The sequence below is a fragment of the Lissotriton helveticus genome, chromosome 3_1, assembly GCF_964261635.1.
Source record: "Lissotriton helveticus chromosome 3_1, aLisHel1.1, whole genome shotgun sequence".
Lineage (NCBI taxonomy): Eukaryota > Metazoa > Chordata > Amphibia > Caudata > Salamandridae > Lissotriton > Lissotriton helveticus.
The window spans coordinates 330,426,765-330,453,699 of record NC_136061.1 but is presented as its reverse complement, the minus strand read 5'-3'; the positions used below and the strand labels follow the sequence as shown (position 1 = coordinate 330,453,699).

General features: G+C 46.5%; 1 protein-coding gene across 3 annotated transcripts in view; it reads left to right on the top strand.

Annotated features, from left to right (window-relative positions):
- Positions 1-26,935, top strand: part of SHPK (sedoheptulokinase) — a 176,830-nt gene that overhangs the window by 117,106 nt on the left and 32,789 nt on the right. For all 3 annotated transcript variants that reach the window (XR_013608617.1, XR_013608618.1, XM_078679942.1), the window contains exons 3-6: positions 5,009-5,192; positions 7,430-7,582; positions 16,319-16,494; positions 19,419-19,619. Coding sequence is in view for 1 of the 3 variants with exons in the window: in XM_078679942.1 (XP_078536068.1) it covers positions 5,009-5,192; positions 7,430-7,582; positions 16,319-16,494; positions 19,419-19,619 (714 nt within the window). In the remaining 2 variants the exon portion in view is untranslated. The remainder of the gene's footprint in view (positions 1-5,008; positions 5,193-7,429; positions 7,583-16,318; positions 16,495-19,418; positions 19,620-26,935) is intronic.

The following is a 26,935-nucleotide window of genomic DNA, read 5'->3' as shown; positions in this document are numbered from 1 at the left end:
TACACCAAAAATTTCATTAGTTTGATCGCATTAGCACGATAAAATGGATAGGCAAACATGTCGCGTATATATGTGTCTCCATGGCGCCTAGAATATGCGATTTGATTAAATGTGACTACAAGTCCCATAATGCAATTTTGCACCAGGAAGTATAAAACAAGTCCCATAATGCAATTTTGCACCAGGAAGTATAAAACAAACAGAAAAGTGCGGCGGCCATCTTTATTGAAAGAAAGCAGACTCGAGCGCGAGCGTGCTGTGGCAGAGGAGCAGGTTTTTACAAACACCGCCTTATCGTGGTCTGAGCATTCATTCAATATTTTTGAGAGATTTTTTTTTTAAATCGGCGTTTCGTTCTATTACAGGACCGTGACTGCGGTTTCTCCCTTTAAATCTTTAAGAACAAGATACTTCAGTAAGGTAGGCTAATTCTTCTGTGAGTTATATCCACTCACTTAGAATGTTTTGAAAAAACCACATGATTGAAACCTATGCCATTACTGTTGTAGAATTACACCTTGATGGTGACGTCGTACAAGCAAAATTCGCCGTGCTACGGCAGTTCACAAAAAATAAGGTACGCTTCTCCCCTTTTTTTACATCTTTGACTGGAGCTTGATAATTAAAAGACCCGAGTGGGTTAAATTGAAAACCAATTTCCCATCTTTTTTAGACATCTCTGCCTGGCCACCACAATAACTAGCGAGTTTGACCACAAGAAGATTAACCATCACGCCCCTCTTTAAAACAATTTTGGTATGTAGCTATCCTTTATTATCACTCCTTGCCCACGATTGGAGAAAGGCACTCACTATGAATTTGCCTGTTGAAGTAAAACAATGTCTTTGCATCTTTTCAGATACAAAGAATAAACAGCCCTGATGATAGACCAGTGACTTTGTGCCTGGTTCTTGAAACGCGTCGGCAGTCTTTCTTAGGTGGAATAAATTGTCAACTTCACGACACTAGGACCGGCTGGTCCAGTATTTAAGCGTTTACAAGCTATTAAGTTGCTTATACCCCCTTGGAAATCATTTTTCTTCATGTTGTTTATTGTAATATTTGTTGGTTGTGATGTAATTATAATTTTTTGTAATGTTTGATGCAGAAACGTTTTTTAGTGTGTAAATAATGTTTGTCTTTTGATGTATGTACAAAGTGTATTTAGTCTTGTAAATATTCCAATACGTAGTCCTTTATTCTGTTATGATTTTTTGAAAATTTGAAACAAAAAGCATAAAATGATAGACAATGAGTAATGCTGTCTAAGGGTGGTTACAATAAACTGGTTTCTTACCCTTCTTGAATATTGAATGAGTAATTGTGGTGTGGGCACTGTGTGTTTTTGTATAATAGAACTGGCATAAAAATCTGCCTTGGCCTTCATTACTGTAATGCTATTTATGAGGGCAGACAGTGCTGAAAAATACAAGCACTGCCGAAAAGTGAAGCACACCCTAAAAGATGTCGTGTCTTTCCCCATACTGAGCTAAAAAGTCTACATGAGGGTATAAAGGTACTACGCAAATCCAAGGTCTTGACTTTGGTTCACAGGTCTTTGATGAGCAAAGTTAAAGTTATGCTCTACCTGAAAAACAATTAATCAGAATTCTATGTGAGACTCCAGAGTTCCTGAATCACTCAACAAGGGTGAACCAAACATAAATGCACATCTTCCAGGATACCAAATGAATATTTTAACTTCCTCACTATTTTAAATTGTGTGAAGGACAAGTCGTATTAATCAACACATGATAGCAGTTCACGAATTATCTATAAAAATTAATATTTGGACAGAAGCGTTGGGTGGAACCTTCAAGTGGTGTTACATAGTATTTATTAACAGAACACTCTTCAATAATAAAAAAAAATAATTCTAATATGTACGTGTTCGCTGTATTGTGCGTATCTTTGTTGATTTACATCTGGTAGCAGCATCAGAATTCCAGCCCGAATGCGTAAATACTTTTACATTCAAACCAAGAGAAAGTCTTATTTGCGTAGACATGACCAAGAGCTCCAGTGAAGTTTATCGGAGGCACGTGACTTCGAGCCACCAATTCGAATTGTCCTCTTGCTTTGGAGAGAATCAATGTGTTGTTCTATGCATGTCCCTTTCCAGTTTCCATCCCTGTAGCCAATCCCAGAGAGTAGTAAAGAGCAATTGCCTAAATTATATTTATCAGGCAGGTTGTTCTCTGACCCCCTGCGACTGGAGCCTTTGTGATGTGACAAGGGTTAAATTGCAGAATTAAAGACTGGTTGCAAAATGTTGGAGTGCGATTTTTTGTGACCAGTCTTTATAGGTCTCGCCTGAGCCAGCGTGCATGCGCTGCTCTGCGAGGCTTCTAGTAAGGGCTTCCATGTAACACATCTTTTCCTCATGTTTTTTTTTACGGGCACGCATTTGATTGACTATTTGCATAAGGCTTTCACAAAGGAGGCACGCAAATGGCCAAAGGCTCTGGTATGTCCCGCCTTCTCTTGAAATGTCCCCTCCCATGGCCTAGGGGTCTCGGGAGCGAGCAGGGGCTCACAGGCTGCCAGCTGGCTGCCAGATGCATTCCTGGTGTCTCAAGTTACACGTGCGGCGCCGCGCCGTGCTTTTGCTTGTTTTCCTCAAGTGTACTTTCTGCTCGATGCCCTCTTGGTTTCCCTGGCTCGTTTTTCTGATGAAAGGACCTTTCCTGGGATAGTAGATATCGCCGGATGTCCGACTCCATTGTGGCACTATCCCAATAACTTTTTTCCACAAGGATGCAGCCCTCTGCCCGAGTACTCTGAAACTTCCTTTACGGCCACCAATGACTATGCAGAGGCACCCTGATCGCATCCTGTGCCTGCAGCTTCTAGGCACTGATTGCTCACCCCTTCTGGTTAATTTAGTGCGCATGCTTTTGGAAAATTCTTAGAAACACACAAAGAGGCTTGTGTTACCAGAATTGAGCAGATGCTGCGGATGGTTTGTGTCTGCGCCATAGGACATATCTCGTACCTCTGGCTAAAAGTTCCATGTTTGAAACTACATTCTCTCACCAGATAATCCTTTCCAACGCATCTCTGAGAGAGAATCTCAGTGGGAGAGGTGGTTTCTGGCCCCACGTGATATGCTTTCTGGCCATAAATGTCCTTTTCCTGACCGTGCATATCCCGCTGTCTGACCCTGCATGTACCTCTTCATGACACCTCATGCCCTGTCCCACTTCCAGCACCCACCGGTCCTTCTGCATGGCCGACATAACCTCTTCGGACATTGTATGCCCTCCTCCCTGACCCTCGGGCCCTGGTTCCTAACCACCCGTCCCGTGACCCGCTCTATTTGCCCCGGTTCGCCCTTCTTCCTGAGGCCGCTTGACCTTCTTTCTGCCCTCGCTTGTCTTCTTTTTCCGCCTGTTACTTAACTGGTCTATGTGCTGCTTTCAAGGCCCTGGGGTCCGCCGTGTATCTGCCCCATCCCATGTAAAAGAGATGGGTGTTCGCTACACGAAGAGGGGTGAATGGACGACTAGGCCTCAGTCTAGCGTGCGCAGCACCCAGACAGCCACGTGGTAACAGCTGACAAGCCGCCACGCCCTAAACAGGCATCTACAGCCTGCAGAAAGACCACGATGATTTGATCTGTGCTATAGGGTTGCGCTTTTGACAATATACGTATTTCCAGGAACAGGTGGTATCGAGTCCATAGTGAGACTTCATGGATGTAATGCATGTTATTGTTGCTTGGAACTTGTATAGTCCAGATAACATTCACTTAAAGTTTTTTGCGGAAATGTCACACCCACCAGAGATGGTCTTAAGGCCTTTGAGTAGCTCGACCGTTCCAGGTTCTTTTGTCGCATTCTGATAAATATAGACCTCATTTTAGAATTGGAGCAGCAGGACTGCATATCCCATAGTGCAAAGTGAAAACCTGGAGTGAATGAGCTACTTAGCCACGGAATTGGAAATCTGGGCGCTCTGGCTTAGCCTTCTAAACAGCAACCTATAGAAGAACCCCAGAGGGCACACTTTTCTGCTACCCCTTGTGCCAGAAGGCCACTGTTCCATTTTTTGTTGTCACAATGTAGCCTCTTATTAACATCCACTTTAGGGAGACCAACACAATATGGAAAACTCTTCAACCTCAAGGAAGCTTGCGTTATAAACAAGCATTGGCATAGTCAATATGCCTCGCCTTTGGGATGCATCCCAAAAGGTGTTTTCCCATTCGTAAACGGGCCGATTCTGAGAATCGGCCCGTTTGCGAACGGGAAATGGGCTTCATACATATGCCCCTAAAACACATCGTTTTTTACAGCTCCTTCCCCTTAAATTTTGCACGACTGTTTGTATTTTTTATTTATGATTTTGTTTTATTACATGAGGCTCCGAAATAGGTTACAATGTTTTTAGACCAGGCCTACAAAGCATCCCTGTCTTTTCTCGGTTTCCACATACATTTATTTTCAAAGAGGACTGTAATAAACCTCATCAATCAGGTATTTTTGTATCGGATGTATTAATGGCAAATTTTAAAAGAAATTAAACTTTTTTTCCTAGATTTCTAATTGGTTTGAAATCCGTTATTGATGTAAATCTGCAATAACCACGAATTGTTGGCAATAATTCACTGATATGGCATCATCCCAAATATATTTTAAATCCTCTATTCTTGTTAAAAAATCACTTACAACCAATAAGCAATTTCCGTTTTTATTAGACTTAGAAACAGCATCTTTTTTTCACTGGTGTCTTACTGTAGTGTGTTAACACTTTGTAATATGTAAATGTTTGTACTGATCGACATTTAAACCGTTTAGTCTTTTCCATTCAGTGTATCAATATCCCATTCTTTTCCTTTTTCTTTTTAAACAATGGTGTGATGTAATAAAGTAAAAGCAATTTGACTTTCATGTGCATTAGACTTAGACTATCAATCTTCACTTAGATGTGCCTTTAGTTTGTTAGTTTCTTGAGTCAATCGTTGTTCAGCTTCAGATTTTTGATAGGCTTCTTTCTTTTGTTCTAGGTTGCAAGTGGACTCGGACAGGAACAGGGGGTGTGTTTCAGCCAGATGTTGTCAGCAATCTAGTGACCTGGCAGGACGGGCGCTGCAGCAAAGAGTTCCTTAATTCTCTTCCACAACCCCAATCACATCTGAGCACAGCAACAGGATTTGGGTGTGCAACAATCTACTGGTACCTCAAGAACAGGTAACAAAAACTGGGCATTGACAGCGCATTCAGCCATTCACAGTCACATTTCCATGCCATTAATGTTTGTTACCTTAGGAGTCTAATTTGTTTTTCTAGACACATTTATACTCCATGTTGTTACTCCTGTACATTATCTTTTTTAGTGGGTAATGGATGAAAACCAGAAACATTCAATTTGACATATTGCTAACAATAAAATTAGGGAGAGAAGTTGGCCCAACGGCTATGGCGGTCAACCTCGAATCTGGGGAACTGGGATTGAGTCTCGGCAATGACGCTGAACATCCTGTGATTCTGGGCAAATCATGTAATCTCCCCGTGCCTAACAAAAAATGAATGTGTCCTAACAAAAAAATAAATGTTTCCTCTTCTAACGCAACTGGTGCTATGTAAAGCGCTCTGATACCCGATACCTTCGGGTCAAGTTTGCGCTTTATAAAACTCTGTAAAAAAATAAAAAAATAATAAACTTAGGCTGGGATTTGTATCTGCACCGTTCAACCATTGACTTTCATCGCATCAATCATCCTCTGTCAGCCATTGACTTGAGACATTGTCAAGCATGTCTTGGCTCAGCGCACTAGTGTATTGATTTTTTATCTAATGCTGTTGGCTGTTTTGGTCTGTACTTGCACCTTCTCCAGCTTGCTTGCATTGAACTGCAAGGGGAACTAATTTACAACTACCACCTTCTCTGTCTAATTTTCACTATCATATTTATGTTTTTGTCTGTGCATGCAGCATTCTCATTGATTACCATGACAATGCTACACAATGGCCTAGTAGATGTGGGATACCTCCTGGTACTCCTTGCAACAGGAGATCTGAGGCCAGCATGCTTGGAACAAGTAACATATAGGACATATGGTTGAAGGTGTTCTGAAGGATGAGTGAAAGTCAAGCCTGGAGGGCATGCTTTTCGAATACTTACAAGGTGCATCTCTTGGGAGGGTCTAGTCTGGGAGGGACCCTAAAGGGTAGAAGCAGGATCTGAGGTGGAGCCCAAGAGTAGGGCTTGGCAGCTCTGGGCAATATTGAAATGTTGTTAGATGATTCCTTATTATGCCACATGCAGCAAAACACAAGATATAATAAATGAAGACCTGATATCATCTAGCTCTATCTCTTGTCTAGCACTTTTATGTCTAAGAGGTGTCAAGATCTAGCTTGATAGGGAATGAGACTATTGTATGAATATTCTTTCTGCCCAGTGCCGCTTTGGATGGTGTGACTGGGTACATTCATTAACTGTGAGCCAGTGAGGAACATAATGCATTGATAAAAATAAATGAAGAACATTGCTTGGTTTATAGAATGGAACTGCTACAAATGAGAACTAGGTTCCAATCTTCAGCCAAGCTAGCCACATTGGTGTGGGTTGCTTAAGTCTTACTGGGTACATGAATGACTGCAGAAAGTTTGAAGAGACACTTTCAGATAGAGACAGGATCGCAAACGATTCTGCAAGAACAATTAAGAGGATCAGGTTCGAAGAGAATCAGAGGCTTGAGGGTACTTGTAAGTTTGAGGCAGAAACTGAAGCAGAGGACTAGACACACCAAAAACCAATGCAGTACAGTGTGCATTAATGGATCTAGAGAAGTATCTGAGAGTCCGTACTTGTGGGGCCTAAAGCAGAATGTTCTACGTTTTTTAACACTTTTGCATGTGGTACAGGACGATGCACCTCATACAAAAGAGCTAGAGGTGTGAATTCTGGATAGGACAATGTAAATAATTTGTGTATTTTCAATACCGATGCAACTAATGTAGGCAAAAGCTATGTTCACTCTCAGACGAGACAACGTTGCCCTTAACCGTAGCAGGAAACAGAATCATTCAGTAATATTTGTAAAGAATAGAGTGTTAGGCTGGCATGTCTCCTGTTTCTCGTAAGGTATATATTTGAGCAACAGACATTAAGGAAAAATACCTATAACAAGTTCAAATAGTGGATGAACAGTAGGAAAAGAATCAATAGCTTTTCTTTTCAGGAATGACTGCTACTTCTGGTCATCATGCTGTATAGGATTCCTGAATTCCAAATTTCCAAGTGGATATTACAGTGTTTAACCCAGTTGTCGAGAATGACTGTATTTAAGTGAAAAGCATGCTTCTACCTCAACTATTGATGAATTTCCAAGAAGGTTTGATCGGCCTGCTTTTGCCAGTAAAAACTCCATACATGTAGTCAAATTGTATTCACCAAGCATGTGTTCTTTTTATCTGTCCAGGCCAGATTTCCTGAAGCAGTATGACGCAGCTGGGACCATCCACGACTATGTGGTTGCCATGCTTTGTGGCCTACAAACTCCCCTGATGTCTTCCCAGAATGCTGCCAGTTGGGGCTATTTTAACACAGTGACAAAAAGCTGGAATCACGATATGTAAGTTAAAATGCTTGTGCCAATATTTGTCAAGGTGGGCACAAGCTCTTCCTAAATGTAAAGGAACGTCCATCAAATTCCATGGTTTTGAACTTATGTTTATTGCTTTTGAAACTCCTTATTGGGCAAGATATGTCCTCGAATAAGAGCGTTTACTGTGTTAATATTTTGTTTTGTTTACACATTTGATGCCTCATCGTGCAGTTTTAATGTCAACATTACCTTCTCCCTTAGTTGTTATAGCTGTAGCTGTTGGATATATCTTACTAAAAGTACCAAGAGTGACAATAACATACTAGTTTGAACACTTTACATACTGCATATGGATGGTGTTATTATACACCAAGAGTTTGTTGATTGGGCTGAATTAACAAGAAATCATCCGGCACTTCCAAGGGCCTTACCAGATTCCAGAAAGAAAGTTAATGCCCAGGTCCCATGATGAGATGTGAATTTTATATTGATGATATAGCTCTCTTGTGCCTTGTAGTTCTCTTATGCCCCATCTTGGGTATGATGTTTATATTGGAGCACCGCATCTGCCTTAGCCCTCTAGGCAATCCTGGTGAGAGAAGGGGACAGAAGCCGTTATTCCACAGCATGTAAAGAGAACAATTTGGAAGCCTAGTTTGGCGCCTCTTTAGGTACACCTACCTGCTCGCTTAATCCGGATTTTTTATTTTTATTTTGTGTATGTGAGTTCGATCTCTGTACCATGGAACTTTTTTGATGATGGTAGTTTTTCCTGCCTGCTGCATTTGTGCTTCTGACAAAAATAATCTACATTAAGAAATGCAGAATGTGCTGATCTCATTACTTTGAGACCGCCATACGCAATTTATTCTTTGAGTTCATAGGGCTTTACATCCCATCTATTTATTTTATAGGTTGAGATGTAGAAACCTCTCATTGAAGAGCAGTGGATCATGACTCACTAACAGTCCTTTTTTGTTCTCTGATACTCCTTCAGTCATTCATTAGCGGCGTCTTTGCTCTCGATGCTGCACAGCGCTCTGCTGCATAGGGCAGCGCATTACTGAGGTCTGCCGGTGTTCATTAAAACTGATTCGAACTGATAAAACCCCACACTAGAGAATATTTCCTTTTCAGTAGATCCTGGAAAACACTGGATTTTGCTTCATTTTAACTGCTTTTGTCCCTTTTACAAAACTCTATAAGTTCAGCCTACAATTTTAAGCACCTTTCTGTGATGGGTGCTCCCACTATTCCCAACTCAGGCCATGACAAGCCATTTCATTTTCCCCTTTGACCATCTACAAAGTATAGGCATTCCCTGTATTTTTGGACCTACTTTCACTCCGTTTTGGGAGCATGGTGCACCTCATATGGATTCTGCTCACTGATAACTGCACATTACTTCCTGGCGACTAGCAGGTTTGCAGCTGAGCTATGCACAGGGTCTCAGTTCGGCGCAAGAGCCACCACTTTGATGTAATCTTCATTCACTGAGGGTGGGATGGGGCTTAGTTTTCTTATCAATCATGTGGCAACAAAGATCACTGCGCCTACGGATGCTTCTAATATCAACGCTCTCAAGTTTAGTGCTGTTCTTAGTTTAACAGTGTGACGGTCTGAAAAGCATGCCCATTGGGCTCTCTTTCCCTCATACAGAAGCCAAGGACCACATCATGAATATCATGGACATCTTCAGCAACCGTTCACAGCCCCAGAAGGGTGCATGCACCGGGTTTTCTGTAGTTCTGCTGCCTATAATATGCACATTAACTCCGACAATCTGTGAGATAGTATATGAGCTGCATTCCTAGTGTGAGCCTCCAGGCAAATGACCCAAGGCATCCTCCCAGTGAAGTTTCTTTACTGTCTCAGCTTCTTCTTTACACAGCTGCAGAGTTTGCGGTCCCCAAATGCCCTATAGCTAAACGTATGCATATTATTTCCTTAGCAGTAGCCTAGCATAGACCCTGCTACCACATTTATTAGCTCAGTATGCTGTTGATATCTCGAGACAAAGAATACAATAGTATGACACTGGTATTGAATGACAGAGCACCGAGCATTTATGTCCTCGGAAGGAAATTTTGGTGCAGTCAATCTTCGTCATTTGTCTGTAAAATAGAACAGTAGGAATGTCCTATTACTTACGGTAATCTTCATTACTCCGGGTCCCGTAGTCCTTGACACCTTCCTAACTAATGAGATGATACTATCTCTGTCAGAAAAAAGAAAAGGAAGGAATGCTGGACCTACCCTCCCCCTCCCGCCGGGAGTACATAAGGGTACATGTCCCAGCATTCCCCCTGAAATACCAAGCCAAAGGATGAAGGCCGGCAAACAGGGCGGGAGGGAGGGAAGCCAGGAAGGTGTCGAGGACTACGGGACCCGGAGTAATGAAGATTACCGTAAGTAATAGGACATTACCCCCAGGTCCCTACGTCCTCGACACCTTCCTAACTAATGAGACATACCAAAGCAAAACCCGGCATTCATCCCAAAAAACACAAAAAACAACCAGTACAGCAAAGAACCAGGCATTTAATGTGCACAGAACAGAAATCATGGGCGAACACAACCCAACACCCCCAAAGCAAAACCGCCCTCATCACCCAGCAAATTGAGAAGACGGTAATGCCTGATGAAAGTATTGGAAGAAGCCCAAGTGGCCGCCCTACAAATCTCAGAAAGAGGGACACCCCGGACCTCAGCCCAGGAGGCCGCCACCTCCCTCGTAGAACGACCCTGAACACCCACAGGAGGAGGGGCCCCAGAAAGAGAATAGGCCAAGGAAATGACCTGCTTCAGCCAGCGACCAATGGACACAGACGAAGCCTTACGCCCACGGGAAGCAGCCCCAAAGGAGACAAACAGGGAGTCAGTCAACCGAATAGCCGCCGTGCGCTCAAGATAAACACGCAAAGCCCGGCACACATCCAACAAGGACCAACAGGTACCCCCCGGGGAATCCAGAACAGAACCCAACGCTGGCAAGACCAACTCCTGGGACCGGTGAAACTGAGAAGCGACCTTAGGCACGAAGGAGGAATCAAGGCGGAGCACCACCCCGTCCTCCGAAAAGGACAGGAAAGGTTCCCGAGACATCAAGGCCCCCAACTCGCCAAGGCGCCGGGCAGACGTGATGGCCACCAAGAACACAACCTTCAAGGTCACAAACTTCAAATCCACCTCCGACAACGGCTCAAAAGGAGGAGCAACCAAGGCCCGCAGGACCAAGGGCAAATCCCACAGGGGAAAAGAAGGCCGGGAAACCGGACGAGAAAGAGAAAAACCACGGAGCAGCCTGGAGACCAAGTCCTCATCATCAGACAGATTCCCCCACGGGGAACGAAAAGCCCGGACAGCCGCCCACTGGGCACGCAAGGTGGACACAGCCCAACCCTTCTCAAAACCCTCCCACAAAAACTGAAGCACAGCCTGCAAAGAACAGTGCAAAGGGGAAAGGTCCAAGGTCGAACACCAACGACTGAAATTACCCCAGTGGCGATCATAGGACAGGAGAGTAGAAGGTCTACGGGAACCCTGAATGGCAACAGCTAAATGTTCCGGGAACCCACGCCGCCGCCACCCCTGCCTCTCAACCTCCACACCGACAGCCGCAAGCGGAGAAGAGACAGGGGATGGGAGGACCTCAAGGGAGACGGGGAAAGAGGGAGAAACCAAGGGCCCCGCACAGCCAGAAGACGAACCGTCGGAAACCAAGACCTCCGAGGCCAAAAGGGCAGAACCACAACCCCCTCCCGATCCTCCAGACACAGACGGGACAGAAACCTGGGAATCAGAGCCAGAGGGGGAAAGGCATAGAGCAGGCGGGAAGGCCAGGGAACCGACAGGGCATCCACCCCCCAACAACCCTCCTGCCGAAACCTGGAGCAGAAGCGGGGAAGCTGCGCATTCAGCCGGGAGGCAAAGAGGTCCAGAAAGGGAAGCCCAAACCTCCCGCACACAAGCCGAAACGCAACCCGGGTGAGAGACAACTCCAGAGGCGCCGGAAAGCAGCGACTCAGGACATCCGCCGCACAATTGTCCACCCCCTTGATATGAATCGCAGCCAGAGACAGCAGATGACCCTCCGCCCAACAAAACAAGGGAACCACCACTGCGTTCAAGGAAGCCGAACGGGCCCCCCCCTGATGGTTGAGATAGGCCACCGACACCATATTGTCCGACCTCACCAGGACGTTCCTGCCCAGCAAACACGCCCGAAAACCCATCACGGCACGGGACACAGCCGTCAACTCCCGCCAGTCGGAAGACCTGCGACTCTCCAGTCGGGACCAACGACCCTGAAGGGACCGAGATCCCAAGGTCGCCCCCCACCCCAAAGCGCTGGCATCCGTCGTCAAGACCAGCGACGGAGCGGGCTGCAAGGGGAGCCCCTGAGACAGATGGACCGGATCCGACCACCAAAGCAGAGCAGGCAGGACTACAGGAGACACGGGCACCAGACACTCCCAATCGCGGGACAACGGATCCCAGAGAGATAGAAGGTAACTCCACAAGGGGCGGAGGTGAAAACGAGCCCAAGCCACCGTAAAGACAGTCGCTGCCATCAGACCCATAAGACGCAACCAGAGGCGCACCCGAAAGGAACCCCCCGCTCGGAACCTTCGAGCAAGGGACAACAGGGACACAACCCGAGGAACCGGCAGGAACACACGGTTGAGGTCTGTGCGAAACCGAGCCCCAATGAACACCAGATCCTGGGAAGGAGTCAGCTGGCACTTCGGCAGATTGATCAGAAAACCGTGCCGCCGTAACTCCGCGCACACCAACTCTCTCGCCTCCAACAACAGGACCCGAGAAGGAGCATGGATCAACCAATCGTCTAAATAGGGATACACCATCACCCCCTGGAGATGAAGCCAGGCAACCAAGGGGGCGACAACTTTCGTAAAGACCCTCGGGGCAGAGCGAAGGCCGAAGGGCAAAACCCTGAACTGAAAGTGGCACCCCTGAACACAAAATCTCAGGAAGCGACGGGACCTGGGATGCACCGGAACATGGTAATAGGCGTCCTGCAGATCCAGGGTACACATGAAGTGACCCGGTAGCACCAAAGGAATAATCCGCTGCAAGGTCTCCATGCGGAAGGGAATCCGCAACACCCCCTGGTTCATGACCCTCAAATCCATGACCAGGCGGAAACCCCCGGTATTCTTGGGCACCAGAAAAATCAGGGAATAGAAGCCCGACCCCACCTCCGAAGGAGGAACTGCCTGAACAGCCCCCTTCCGAAGAAGATCCTTCACCCCTTGGACTAGGTGGGCCCTCTTGGACCGGCAAGCAGGCCAGGGAGTCGGGCGGAGGGCGGAATCTGGAGGGGGAACAGAAAACTCCACCTCGTAACCCTCCCGCAGAACATCCAACACCCAAACGTCTGAACATGACTGAACCCAGGCATCCAGGAAGAAGTGCAGCCGCCCTCCTACCAACAACCCAGGAACCACAGCCAAAGAGTCAGGAGCGAGGCTTCGGGGGAGGAGGAGACCTAGCCTTACGGTCCCGACCACCGCCAGAAGAAAACTTCCATCGGCCCTTCCCAAACTTCCCACGAAAGGAAGGCCGAAAGAAAGATTTAGACTTATAGGGGGCAGAAGAAGCAGCAGCAGAAGCAGAACCCTTAAAAGAAGAGGAATGCTTCTTCTCTTTAAACAGCTTGTGCAGTTTGGTCTCCAACTCCCCCCCAAACAGCATAGAACCCTGAAAGGGCAAACGCAAGGCACAAGCCTTCTGCGCAGAGTCAGTCTTCCAGTCCTTAAGAACAAGACTGCGACGAGCCGCCACACAGGCCCCACCAGAAAGAGCAGCAGCGCGCACTACATCAAAAGACACATCGGACATAAGTTCAACCTGTCGCTCAATGTGTTCAAGAAGACTCGAACAGTCCGTGGCATCGTCCATCGACTGGTAAAGAGACTTAATGTCCGCCAGCAGAGACTGCGACAAATAAGTACCATAAACCCCGGCTCTCAAGGCCAGATGAGAGCCAGAATAAACTTTCCTCAGAGCCCCGTCAGCCTTCTTATCCACAGGGTCCTTCAGCACAGCGTCCTCAGACAAGGAAGTGCGACCCACCAAACTTGCAACAAAGGAGTCAATGGGGATCGAATCAGGAAGATCCGTAGCCATATCCCGGAGGGGGTAAAGACGGGCCATAAAGCGTGGAACCAGAATTCGATCTGGATCAGCCCACTCCCTCTTCAGGACATCCTTAATAAAGGGATGAACAGGAACATCCACCGTGGCAGAACTCTGGAACTGGCGGAGCAAAGAACCGCCCGAAGTACTGGGAACAGCGTCATCAGCAAAGCCCATATTCTGCTTCACGTGCTTCAGGATACCAGGAAGAGCGTCCTTGTCTATATACTTCCCCTTCAGCATAGAGTCCCCAGTCAAAGCCGACTCATCAGCAGAAGAAGCAGAAGAACCGGAATCCGCAGCATGAGCCTTGCGACCTGCACCACCAGAACCCATCTCTGAAAGGGTCTCCCTGATCAAGCGCTTTAAGCGCGCATCCCCACCCCTACCACGGCGTCTGGACCGGGCAGGAGAAGGAGAACGTGAGTCACTGGAAGAAGAAGAAGAAGAGGACCTCTCCCTGTGATGCCTCTTCCTCGAACTTTTCCCCATCCTGTACAGTAGAGGAACAACACAGGCTGCAGTAGCAAAAGCAAACAGCACAATGAAAGAAAAACCGCTACGCGGTACTCACCAGCTGCCCTCGTTTATACCAGCAGAAAAAACGACCGGACAGAAGCGCCTGACTACGTCCATACCGGAAGTCAGGCAGCGCCATGACAGGAAGGCATACCCAACCCAGCCAACCAGAGACGCGAAGGCGGCCGCGCCCCCTAACAAGCCCGGCAGGCAGGAGGGGCGGCCATCGGGCAGACGCGGGGCCCACGCGGTCCAACATCCACGCGCGGCCCAGAGGAGCGTCAGACGCAGCCCGCGCCACTCCCCCCAAGCCCAGCAGGGAGGGAGAGGACATCCAAGCCGCCGAGGACAACGAAGCCCCAGCGGAGGTAAGTTCGGCGCAGGAGCCTATTCCAAGCTCCTCGCGCCCCAGCAATCCCTGTCAGAATGACAGAAAAAAGAAACAGGGGGAATGCTGGGACATGTACCCTTATGTACTCCCGGCGGGAGGGGGAGGGTAGGTCCAGCATTCCTTCCTTTTCTTTTTTCTGACAGAGATAGTATCATCTCATTAGTTAGGAAGGTGTCGAGGACGTAGGGACCTGGGGGTAATGTGTGTTAAATGTTCCCTGTAACCCTTTATGTGCTGCAACCACATCTTAATGAGGAACACATATATCCCTATTCATGTGCTACTCAAGGCCTTGCTACAATAAAGGATTAGTAACATGTCTTAACAGTTTTAAACTTGGGTAGTTGTCAGACAGAGATACTATCAGCACTTATTCATCTCCTCACTGTTTCTTTTCTTCTCTCCCTCTGCGCTTCTGATCCTCCCTCGATTTCTTCCATTATCTGTTTCTCTTGCTGCTATTTTTATTGCTCCCAAATAGATCTTCGTCATTCTCTCTCTCCTTTCCTACACCTCCAGCCCTGTCATGTTTCTAATTTTCCTCCCTTCCCACTCCTTCTTCTCTCCCCGCTGTTGTGCCTATCTTAGGCAGTAGACAAGCCCAGAGTTATGGTGCACCAGAGAGAGTTCCTTCATTGATAAAGAACATGTGATTTTTATTTGCATCAGTCCTTGTTGCTGAATACTTAGAAATGGTGACTGCTCTGCACATCTGTTTGCGTTAAAATGTAAGTGCATAGTGTCCCTCTGCCATTTGTAACGTAACAAAAGATGAAGAAAGTTCACAGCTAATTAGAACATTGGGATGTTGAGAGCTCCATCAAAGGCAATGTTGTGCTCCGTGCTTCTGATGGCAGGTAAAAGAACGAAGCGCCAACATTTCACTGTTTGTCTTTTACAGCAATAGCTTTGAACAAAGGCCTCATGGATCCAGAGGGGGTTAAAATCCCCTCGGGCTCTGTGAGGGCTTTGTTTTTACTAATTAAAACATTCTGCCCTGAGGGGCGGAGCCTTCTTTATTGCCTTTTAGCCTGCCGTAGCACGGGTATACTGGCCATTGAAGGTAACTGCTCTACACATCTCTTTACGTTAAAATGTAAGTGTATAGTGCCCTTCTGCCATTTGTAACATATAGCAAAAGATAAAGAAAGTTCACAGCTAAGTAGTACATTGGAATTTTGTTAGCTTCATTGAAGACAATGGAGTTCTCAGGGCTACTGATGGCTGGTAGAAGCCCGGATCATCAACAATGTTTGCCTTTCTTCACAGCCGTTGCTGTGAACAAGGCCTCATGGAGCCCGAGAGGATTTCAACTCTGTGTGGCCTTTGTTTTAATATTTGGGGCGGAATGTTCAAATAGCCTTATACCGCTGCATAGCAGGCCTTTGGCTTGGGCCTTTAATGGTGCAGCGGGCCTTTAATGGCTGGTATAGCCCGCTACAGCGGGCTATAAGGTTATATAAACAGCAAATGTATTTTTTCCAACACAGCAACTGAGAACATGCTGCAAGACCACATTCTCATAAGCCAGGTAATTCTTGTATCACTTGATGCCTACCACTTGGCAAATGCATAGTCTCCATCATCTGCTTGTACACTTGCTTAAAATGAGACTGTGTATACAAGTCGGTCGGTATGTTTACAACATCTGATGGTGATATGTGTTCTTTATTTTGGTATTGTTACTTCAGCCTAAGAGAATCTGGCGTTCCTGTATCTCTGCTTCCTGACACAGGCGAGCCAGGAGAAGTGGCCGGCAGGACATTGCACGAATGGTGTGGAATACCAAAGGGAGCTGAAGTGGGACTCGCCCTCGGAGACTTCCAGTGTTCTGTCTACTCCTCGATGACAGAGAACACAGATGCAGGTATACCCTCAGCACTAAGCAGTAACCTAAAAGCAAGTTCACTTTTCATCCAATTGATGTTTTGCCAGTGTAGTTTCATCACACTTATGTTTTCTGTTTCATCAGCAAGATCCGATAAATCCAGGTAACTGGTCCACAATATAGTGTACTGGTATCGCTACAGGCAGGTTTCTGTTCTCGGTCTCGATCACAATTACACACATATAGCATAGAGCAAAAAGCTTGAGAAAATCCAGAGAACGGCACCAAGACCAAACACAGGGCTGTAGTGTTACTATTAATGGAAAACTGGCAGAACAGGTCAGCCTTCGAATAGAAAATGAGATGGGGCATAGGTCCACCAGCTAAAACAAGCATTTGCAATGCAATGCAATAGGCCTCACATTTGCGAGACTTTGAGCTATTGGCATTGTAAATGACAAACTTTTGTATCTATGTGTTGGTTTTGAAAACAGATAAATAAAAGGCATTGTCATTTACAATGCCAATAGCTTAACATTTCGCAAATGCTTGACCTATCTGCTTGTTTTGTTATAGCCCCCTCTAACTCCCCCAGGCTCTGAATAATGGAAATGCCTGCATTTAGTACCACTGTACACAACATTCTTCCCACCTCTCACTGTTGTAAACCAGCCAGTAACTTTTGGCAACTTCTTGCAATGTTTATTTTATAAGGCATTTGACACACAAGTGACAAATAAAGAACGAAAATAAGCACTTAATCAAAACTATATAATTAACAACAGGAGGATACAATACTGGTGCATGTGCAATGAAAGTAAGTCTGGGACATTTAACTTCTCAGTTCTAAACAGGTACCTGCACTACGGTATTTGTGTTTCAAGCACAAAAAATGAGGTATCATTTTCACAAAGGCAACAGAAAGGTTTTAAAAACAATGCACACATGCTTGTTTTTTTAAGCTGGCCTTTCCAGGCTTTCAGCTTTCACACGATCATTGGAGAAGGTGGGAACATGAGCAGCTCCCTCACGATGCGGGTGGTGGAGGTGGGTAGGTGTAGAGTATATTTTAAAGTTACCCCACGACGAGCTACTAAAATAATTTGCGGAAACCGTATCCTGCCTCAAAGCGCTTTAAGAAATAGTGCTAACAGACTATAATTAGAACCTATGGGGTAACGACACAAGTAAGAGGGCCAGTCCTCATGGGATGTTACTAAAGCAGACTAGGTGATACTAAGGAGGGACTAAGGAGCCTATTCACGAATCAGAAACCAGCACTTGAGAAGGACAATGATGCAAGCCGATGACAAATATGGGAGGAGAGTAGGCGGTGCTTTCAGTGCATACCCTTATACAGCATGCGCGCTGCCCTTAGGCTCGACCTATAAAGGGAATTAAATCAGGAAGTACTTGGGTCCTCGTGTCAATATACGGTCACTGACCTTCTTGGTGACTTTTACTATCTTTATAATGAATAGTTGGTGGCACCTTATTCCATATATTAATAAACACCAGCCGAGCTTAAACACAAGTTTGATATTTTCCATTAGCCAGAACCAAAACAACTAAATCTGATGCTTATAATGTAATCTCTGTTTAGTGATAGGCTGTCACCTGTAGTCACAGGTGTTCTTTGTAATGGTTAAAATACGATCTCTAGCAACTGAATATTGAAGATTGAGTCCTGCTCTCACATCGGAGTCGACAGTACAAGATCCTTGGCAGGTGAGATGTGCACACAAGTTGGTCTCCACCCTTTCTCTAAAGGTACAGGTGAGCCATGGAACTAATTGCGCGTTCAACAGTAATCAAGAGTAAATAAAATTGACTCATGTATTGCATCCATCAGCTTTGAGATGTCATCGTGAATGTTAGGGGCTTGCCCGGCAAGCTCGGGTCCCCGAGTGTGCTGTTCATTAGAGCACACGCTGCAGCTCATCAAATATGGATGAATTGTGTTGGGGCTACTGGTGTTCTGGTTAAGAGCGGACATAGCCTAGTAGGATCTTATGAACTCTTCCAGCTCGGGGGACAGGGTTTTTGAATTACTCATGGTTGGTTTTGCTCCTTTATGTCCTGGATAAGCTAAGCAATTAGAGAATGGAATATTCCCGGAGACTTTGAGTGGGTCAGATTAATATAATCATTACCAACCAAAATTGTGGATTGTCTGAGATTGCGAGGGATATGTGGTGAATGACAATGATTGGTGATAGACTGTGCCAGAGGCCAAAGATACAAGCTGTAACCTTGGCAGATGTGGGCTACAGTGGCAAAACAACGGCCCCCGCAGCCCCTGCCGTGCGGGGGGCATGCTTCAGGGGGCCACCGCAGCACATTACTCTGGCTAGAGAGCTCATGATTGAGTCCGGAGGGGGCCCCTCTATGGCTATTTCTGGGGTTGGCTGGGCTGAAATATTTGCAGCCAGTGCTTCTGGCCCCGAAACCTCCCTGATAACTAGTAGACAGTTTACTTATAGGTGTATAGATAACTTAATGCCACACAGATAAATATTGATCCTGGATATGGTGCCAGACCCAAAGTACTGGAGTGTATTTTCAAAAGTGCTTTAAAACGCAGTGCTTTTCAACCAATGTTTTTGGAATGTTGTGCTCTAAAATGAGTTGCTTTGGCCAATTTAAAATAATGTCTGGCAAGTTTAGCAGGAAAGTGTGTGGTTTGCTCAATGCACTCTCTTGCTCAATGCAGCATCTGGCGCTAGGTCTGCTTGAGCCCTAAGTTCAGCCTTGGCGGCAGCGCCAGAAATGCTGCAGTCATTTCAGCACTTGAACTGAAGAATCTGCCAGCCTACTGTAAAGTCAATAAGGCACTGGAGTTTGTCATTCCCCCTCTATGGTGCCTTCCATATATAGCACAGCACTGTACCTAGTCCATCATAAATACATGCCCACCTGTTCCTTCGGCAATCTAACCTTGACTCTTTTATTTGATGTCCTAGTGCTCAATGTCAGCACCTCAGCACAGCTGACCTTCTCTCTGCCTCTGGGATTCAAGCCTACGGGGAGCCCTGATCCTCAGGCAGCTGTTGCGTACTTCCCGTACTTCAACGACCGCTACTTGGCTGTGGCGGCATCGCTCAACGGAGGAAATGTGCTGGCCGAGTTTGTCCAAATGCTGAGCCGGTGGACTACAGAACTAGGTAATTCATGTGATCTAAAATAAAAGAATATACCAGTACTTAATTAAAAAAATGAAAAAGTTTTCTTAGGAGCTCTCCACCAGCACAGCCTGATGCCAGGCTTGCCGAATACCAAGGCTATCAGGTTTTGATTCCACCTCCTGGTTCTTTCTTTCACCGTCATGCATTTCCTGTCTTTTTATTTCAGTTTTGCAGCTTCTCTTTAGGTCTGGTGTTAGCCAAGAGATTTTGTTTTTCGTAAACATATATATACTGTACTTATTTATTGGAGTTTCAGGCAGACCTTTTTGTCTGCTGTAGTGTCATTCACATTTTGCTTCCACCCACCGCAACCTACAGCATCGGGAACAGGGTCAGCCCACATCCACCATTGGTTTGCCTGACTGTGGGTGATAGAATTCAGCTTTTGCACAGTGTGCCCATCCGCACAAGAAATAGTCCTCTTCAATGCCAGGAACTACTGGTGCAATGTGCAACATGCATTTTGGCTTTTAGACAATGATTGTTTTAATACAGTGTGTGCCTTCATATAAAAAGCATTTACAAACAAAATAGGCATTGGAAAAGACAAAAGGTTAGCAGCCAACAACAAACTCATTGGTTTGCCAATGCATGTTTATCCCTGCTGTCTTCTTTTCACTTCCTCTTCCTTTTCTGCCTTTATCTCAGTTGCTGTGGGTCAAAGTCTGATGATGGAAAACACCTCGTGTCCCAAAAATGAATGCCCACCACCTGCAACCAAAGGCATTGTATATAGAACACGTGGCAAATAAAACCATATAGAAACATCAAGTCCTGTGTGTAGCAAATGCTGCTCTTCTTACAGCACTCCAGTGGTTACTGCCCATTGCGTAACAGGTCCATCGTCTTGGCAAAAGTTTAGAAACATCCGTAAATCATTAGGAGACTTTCTAAAAAGCCATTAATGCACTGTTTACTCTGAATATTTCTATTTCTTTTAAATAAGGAAGCAGATTAAAAAAATATCCTTGTGTTCTCCATTACGCAAAAATATTTGGTTCAATTGACATGAAATTAATGGTTCATTTTCACATTAGATGGTTGGCAGGCTGCTTTTAATTAATTACTTAAAATTGTCTTTCTGCAGTGCTCATAAATATTTAATAGGACGAAAGTGAGAAAATAGACTCATTTAGAACAGTTAGATGGCCAGTCTTATGATCCGAGCTGACATGCTCGATTCGGACCCACAATCCTCGGTATTTACTACCTGGCATGTTTCAATTTCTTGTTTTGCTCGCAAAACATCCTCGGCGATCTTATTGGATGGTCGAGTGCATGATAAATCATCTTACCTGGTTGAATTCGTTTTTACGTGGTAGATTTCAATGAGTTAGGTTAGAAAATCATACCTCTAGCTGGAGTTCACTGAATGAATGGATGAATGAGTAGCATTATGTAGAACATGCTGGTACATTCAGTGGGGCAGCCCGGCGCTAGCAGCTTGTTTAGAGTCCTGGAAAAAAATAAGCTAATGAGAGATCAGCAACATTGTTAGGTTTTTGTCTGAACTGTGTTTCTGAAGGTCGTAATATACCTTGCCTAACCTTGTTAACACACAGAATACAGGCGAGCTTACAAGTAGAGGATCGCAGCTCACAGGCAGGTTGTTAATGGCTAAATAGAATTTGATTATATCTGCGACCTTTGCAAGAGAGGGATCTCAAAATAATGCAGCATGCCTTGAAAATTGATTCATGTGCAATAGTTAACCATTGCTGCTGCCTTAGATGAATTGAAATGGAGTGATGGCAAGGAATGTTAAGAAGTAGCCTCTTGTCTGCGCTCTGGTCTATCGGGAGGCACTGACGGAGATAACGCGGCAATCTAAGTTGTAGAGAATTTTTTTTCTCTGAGGTAACCAGTGACTGGACCACAGTGACATTGAAATAGTAAGGAAAAACGGCTCTCAAATTAAATGGGAGTGGTTTAACCCAGAAGGAATTGCAAGGAAGGTTTTTGAGGCCAACATATCTAATATCTGTATTTGCATGGGTGATAACGCAGAAGAGATGGCAACTAAGAAGACTTCTATTGAAATATCAAGGTACATTACAGATGCTCTAACTAATAAAACAGTTAGATGGGGATCAAAATGAAAGGATGGTTTGACAGATGGATTTAACCCAGATTTCTTGACTGGGGGTGAATGTTTTGATTTGTTCTGCATTCCGTTCATCAATTGTGTGTCTTTTGGTTTGACCACAACTGCACTAAGTAAGGCCCTTGCAACGAAATCCCAGACTGGGATCACTGAATGTAGACAGAGATGCAAATTACTCCTCACTTAGAGGATGCAAATCATCAAGGCGGAGGCCTGGGATGCCACAGTAAAGGCCTCCAAACATAAGGACACCACATTATTTTGGCAGATGATCAATCACCAATATTTTTATTTTTATTTTTTATTAAGCCAGTAGACATTTACAAAAATAAAGACAGAATATGGCAAAATCAAAAGCAAATAATAAAAACAAATAACATGTACAACCTAACCGAAAATTGAAAAGCACATAAATACCATGGCGAAAGAGACAGAGAATAAGAGGGAGTGCAAACAAAATATACATACACCTCTATATACCATCATATGCCAATGTACTCCTGAATATACTATTATAATATACTATTTTAACCCTCATTTATATCAGTCTATTTGACAACCCTTCTGGGGGTACATGAAGGCACATGACCAACTACACATTATTTACTTGATATTTACATCCATATTCCTGCTTATATTACTGAAAATATGGCATATTTGCCTTTGGGTAATAAAAAGCGATTGTTTTACACTTTAAAAGAAAAAAAATAAGATCTATCCCTGCCGGGCAGTGTTAACTAATTTCTTATTCTACCGGTGACAGATGATCTGTTAAAGCCCCCCAGATCTTATCACCCAGTTTGCGTTTCCGTATGCTTTTAATAGCATATAAACTAGTCTCAAGTTTGCAGATAGCAAAGATCCTGATCTCCACATCTCAAATGAGGGGGTTCTTTCTGACGCCACACTGAAGCTATACACAATCTTGCTACTGCAACCGCAATATATATTAAATATCAATTCTTCGACAAAACCTTGTAGTTGGTCAATACACAAACCGCCCTTCCCATGGAAGGACCCCCTGAAACCATATTCCTCAGATGTGTGGATCGCATCACCTGCCCTGAATATGTCAGCGGCCCGTCTCACGTATGAGTGGCCCACGACCCAGACCACTCGTCGTCCATTCCTTGCTCCTGACGTGGTGGTTAGCTGATACTGGGCCGGTCCCAATTTCCGCCCTGCGTCACAGGCTCGTGAAACTGTAATCCAAACAAAAGACAACAAGCGTGAGTGCACATCTTCACTAAGTTACAACATGTGTAACCGCACATAACGTTTGAAACGGTTTGAAGACCATCGCCCCAACTGTTTAACATTGTCTGCCTGCAGACCCCCGGCCGTCGCTTCTGTAGCGGCCCCTATCCTGAATGAATGAGTTCCAAAATCACCCGGGTTCAAGTCCGTAGCTGCAATCGTGATTGCCAGCACCCTTTGGAACTGAAACTTTGTTAACGGGGTGCCATCAGCATGCCGCAGCAAGCCGCCCCCCACCTCTACCCCCTCTGTCGTAGGTAGGCCTCAACGTGCATTACTGGACAACAGGGACTACCCGGAGCACATTGTAACATAATGCTACTCCCCTGGGCCTCCTGGTCTGTCTTTGACCTGGCAATCGTGACGAGCAGGGAATCCCCCCTCACTTGCGTGTGGTCCATACGCAGACCCCCATCAGTATCCCTTTTGTTGGCAGCCACTAGTTCGCCTACCCGCAGGGCCCCATAGAATGCCAGTGCAAATGCTGCCCGGAACAGGACAACCTCACTAGGAGAGGAGCATGTCTCCTCTAGCTTCGACAGCAAGGCGGTCAATCTGTCAAATCCTATTGGATGCCTGGTGTCCTTCTTGCGCCCCTCTAGGCGCCGCCAGCCGCGCAGCGTCTTTCTGACTATAAAGGAGTCCGTCGGATCCCCTATCCCTTGGAGCTGTGCCATAAACGATATGGCGGCCTTATACCGACTGGCGGTTGCCGCCGACCGGCCCTCCTCATGAAGTGCCACTAAAAATTGGGTAAATGACCCCTCCTGACCCCATCTCTGCTCCCATGTAGGGCCCAAAAAGGCGCAGTACGAGCGGAACGCCCCTTCATAAGCTTTCCTTGTCCTGGGCACTAGGCTGGCTGCCACGAGGTTTTGTAGTCCGGAGCGCCGACTTGCCATAGTGCTTCGGGGAATGGCGCTGCCACTAGCTCTGCTGAGGGTAAACAATCCCTGAATGCCTGCATTTTAAAACGAGAGAGCACATCAGCTGCGTTATTCAATACTCCCGGCACATGTTTTGCCCTGAATTGTACATTTAGCTTCAAGCATTTCAACACAATTTCCTTCAGCAATCGCAATATCCATTTGCAGCGTGCTGCCTGTTGGTTAATGCATTCTACCACAGTCATGTTATCAGACCAAAATATCACCGAGCGGTTTCGGAACTCCTCTGGCCAGGCCGACAATGCTACCCAGATCGGGAATAACTCTAGGAAACCAATGTTGCTCGTCAAACCACTTGCTGCCCACCATGCCGGCCACTTCTGAGCCGACCATTGGTTACCCAGGATCGCGCCGAACCCCACACTGCCCGCAAAGTCAGTCCATAGACCTAACTCTGCTGATGAGGCCGGGGCTTTGCTCCAGACTACCCGGCCATTGAAATCCGCCAGGAATGCCAGCCAAATGAGCATGTCCTGACGAACCTCGGCCGACAGTCTCGTGTGATGGTGCCCTTCCTTGAGGCCAACCATGGCTTGAGCAATGGATCGTGAGAAAGGGCGAGCCATCAGTATAACCCTCAGCGCAAAGTTTAGCTGTCCCACTGTTTGCTGTAGTTGATGCAGTGTCACCTTGTCGTTTTTTAGACATTGTAGCAGGGAGGCCCTGAATTTGGCGATTTTTTCCGCCGGCAGACGGAAGCAACCCTCCACGGAGTCTAGTTCGATACCCAGAAACTCCAGGGAGGTAGTCGGCCCTACTGTCTTACCTGACGCCAACCGCACACCGAAACCCTGCATTAGCACGCCAAATTCCTGCAATGCCCGTGCCCAGTCCCGAGAGCCCGCTGGGCCGAGAAACAGGAAATCATCGAGATAATGCATCACATGTTGGTGCCCTGAGGCCTTTAAGAATGCCCACTCCAGAAATGAGCTAAACATTTCAAAGTAAGCAGAGGAAATTGAACAACCCATCGGCATGCACATATCCATGTAGTACCGTCCCTGGAATGCAAAACCCAACAAATGTTGATCCCTGGGATGAACCGGTAGTAATCTAAATGCGGATTTAATGTCCGATTTTGCTAACAGTGCCCCGGGACCTAGGCGATTCAACATGACGACTGCGTCATCGAACGATGCATACCTCACACTGCAAATACCTGCATCGATTGCTTCATTCACGGAAGCCCCCCTCGGCGCAGACAGATTATGTATGAGCCTGAACTCGCCCGGCTCCTTCTTGGGAACTACTCCCAATGGGGAGCACACAAAATTGGCAACTGGTACCTCATCAAACGGTCCCGCAACCCGCCCCAAGCGAACCTCTTTTGCAATTTTTGTGGCGACCACAGCCGGGTTGTGCGTAACGGACAGTTGGTGCCAGCATGAGGGGGACCCCCGAAAATCACCCGCCGGGATCCTGAAGCCGTACGAGAAGCCATCCCGCAGGATCCCGGCGGAGACACGATCAGGGTATTGCTCAGCCAGGGGGTCATAGCCAAAATCTCCACGGGTGATTGCTTAGTCATCCGAGCCACCGTGTCAATCCTGCTTGGTACCCCCTTTTCCCCCGGTAACATTGCGTCTTGATCGGCAGCTAGTTTCGGGGTGGGAGGTGTTACCACAACCTGCGCAGGCATGCCTGAACCTGCACGTTCCCTGCGGCCTACTACACGTTCCCTTGTTAAAACCCCAACATACCCCTCGTTTGTTCCCATTCCAACCCGATCTCGACTGAGATTCTCCCCCTTGGGCTGGTCGAAAGGGCTGCGGTTGTTTCTGCTGAAAAGCCCTGAAACCATTCGCACTCGCCCATGTTCCTGCCGCCGAGCCGGGCGTGAACTGCGCATGCCAAGATACAGTGTCCAAACAATCCCAAGTCAATGACTCATTAAACTCTTTCGCTTTTCTAAACGACACATCGTACCCCTTCCATGCGTCCCCTCCATATTTCTCATGGAAGCCTGTGATCCTGCTCTGGTAGCACGCAAGGTCACCCAACAAGTCTGGTGTTCACTCACCCATAATCGCCACAAACACAGAAAAAGCCCTAATCCAATTCATCATGGATTCCTCCACCCTGAATTCCGCCATTTTGGCCCTCCATTCACTTGGGTGTAATCATTCCTTCTGGGTTTTTGCATACTCTAACTCTCGGTTGTCCGTCAACAATGAAAACATATTGATATATTTGTTGGCCCACACCATCTCTTTAGTGGCCATCAGAACATGTTGCGCCAGGCATTCCCGCCTTGACTGCACAGCGCCCTCCCCCATTATTGGGAGCGACCTCTTACCATTTTCCGCCGTACCCCCGGTCGTGTCCGTCGCCTTATTCTGGTTCTCGATCGCGGCCAGGTTCGCCACCTGCAGAGGAATAGAAGGCATGTTCCCTTCCCCAGAGCCCCTCGCCCACCTGAGCTGGTCGATAATCTGCCTGGCCTCTTCAGCTGGATCTTCCGCACCCGCGGATCCCCCCGCTCCCTTCTTCAGCCAATGCAACACCGCCGCTAGGTGCATCGCCAGTTCCGGGGGTACCTGTCCCTCATCTAGTGGTGTGATAATCACAGGGATTGGCAATCCCCCATCCGGTGCGGGCACCGGGTTGGCCGCTGGGGTTACTGGGGGCAGCGGGACTTCCCTCGGGACCGGGGCCTCTCTAGGACTCCTTTTCCCTTTCCTCTTCTTCCCCTTGTCCCCCCCCCCGGAGTAACGTTTGGCAAAGCAGGCCCCTCAACCCTCTTTGGTCTCCCTGAGGGCCCCGCCTGAGCTTCCACCTCCTTCTGGAGCGCCGCTAAGCCGCGATCCAATCGGTCTACTTTACCAAATTTTTTGTCCATCGCCGACACTCGGTTTACCAGTGTGCGAAGCATCCGTTCCATCTCGGAGCTCTTCCCATTCTTCTTTCCAGGCATATCCGACGTTCTGTTTTTCTCTATCCTGGTGTTTCTGATTTCAGATACGCCCCAACGACTGACACAGAAAGAA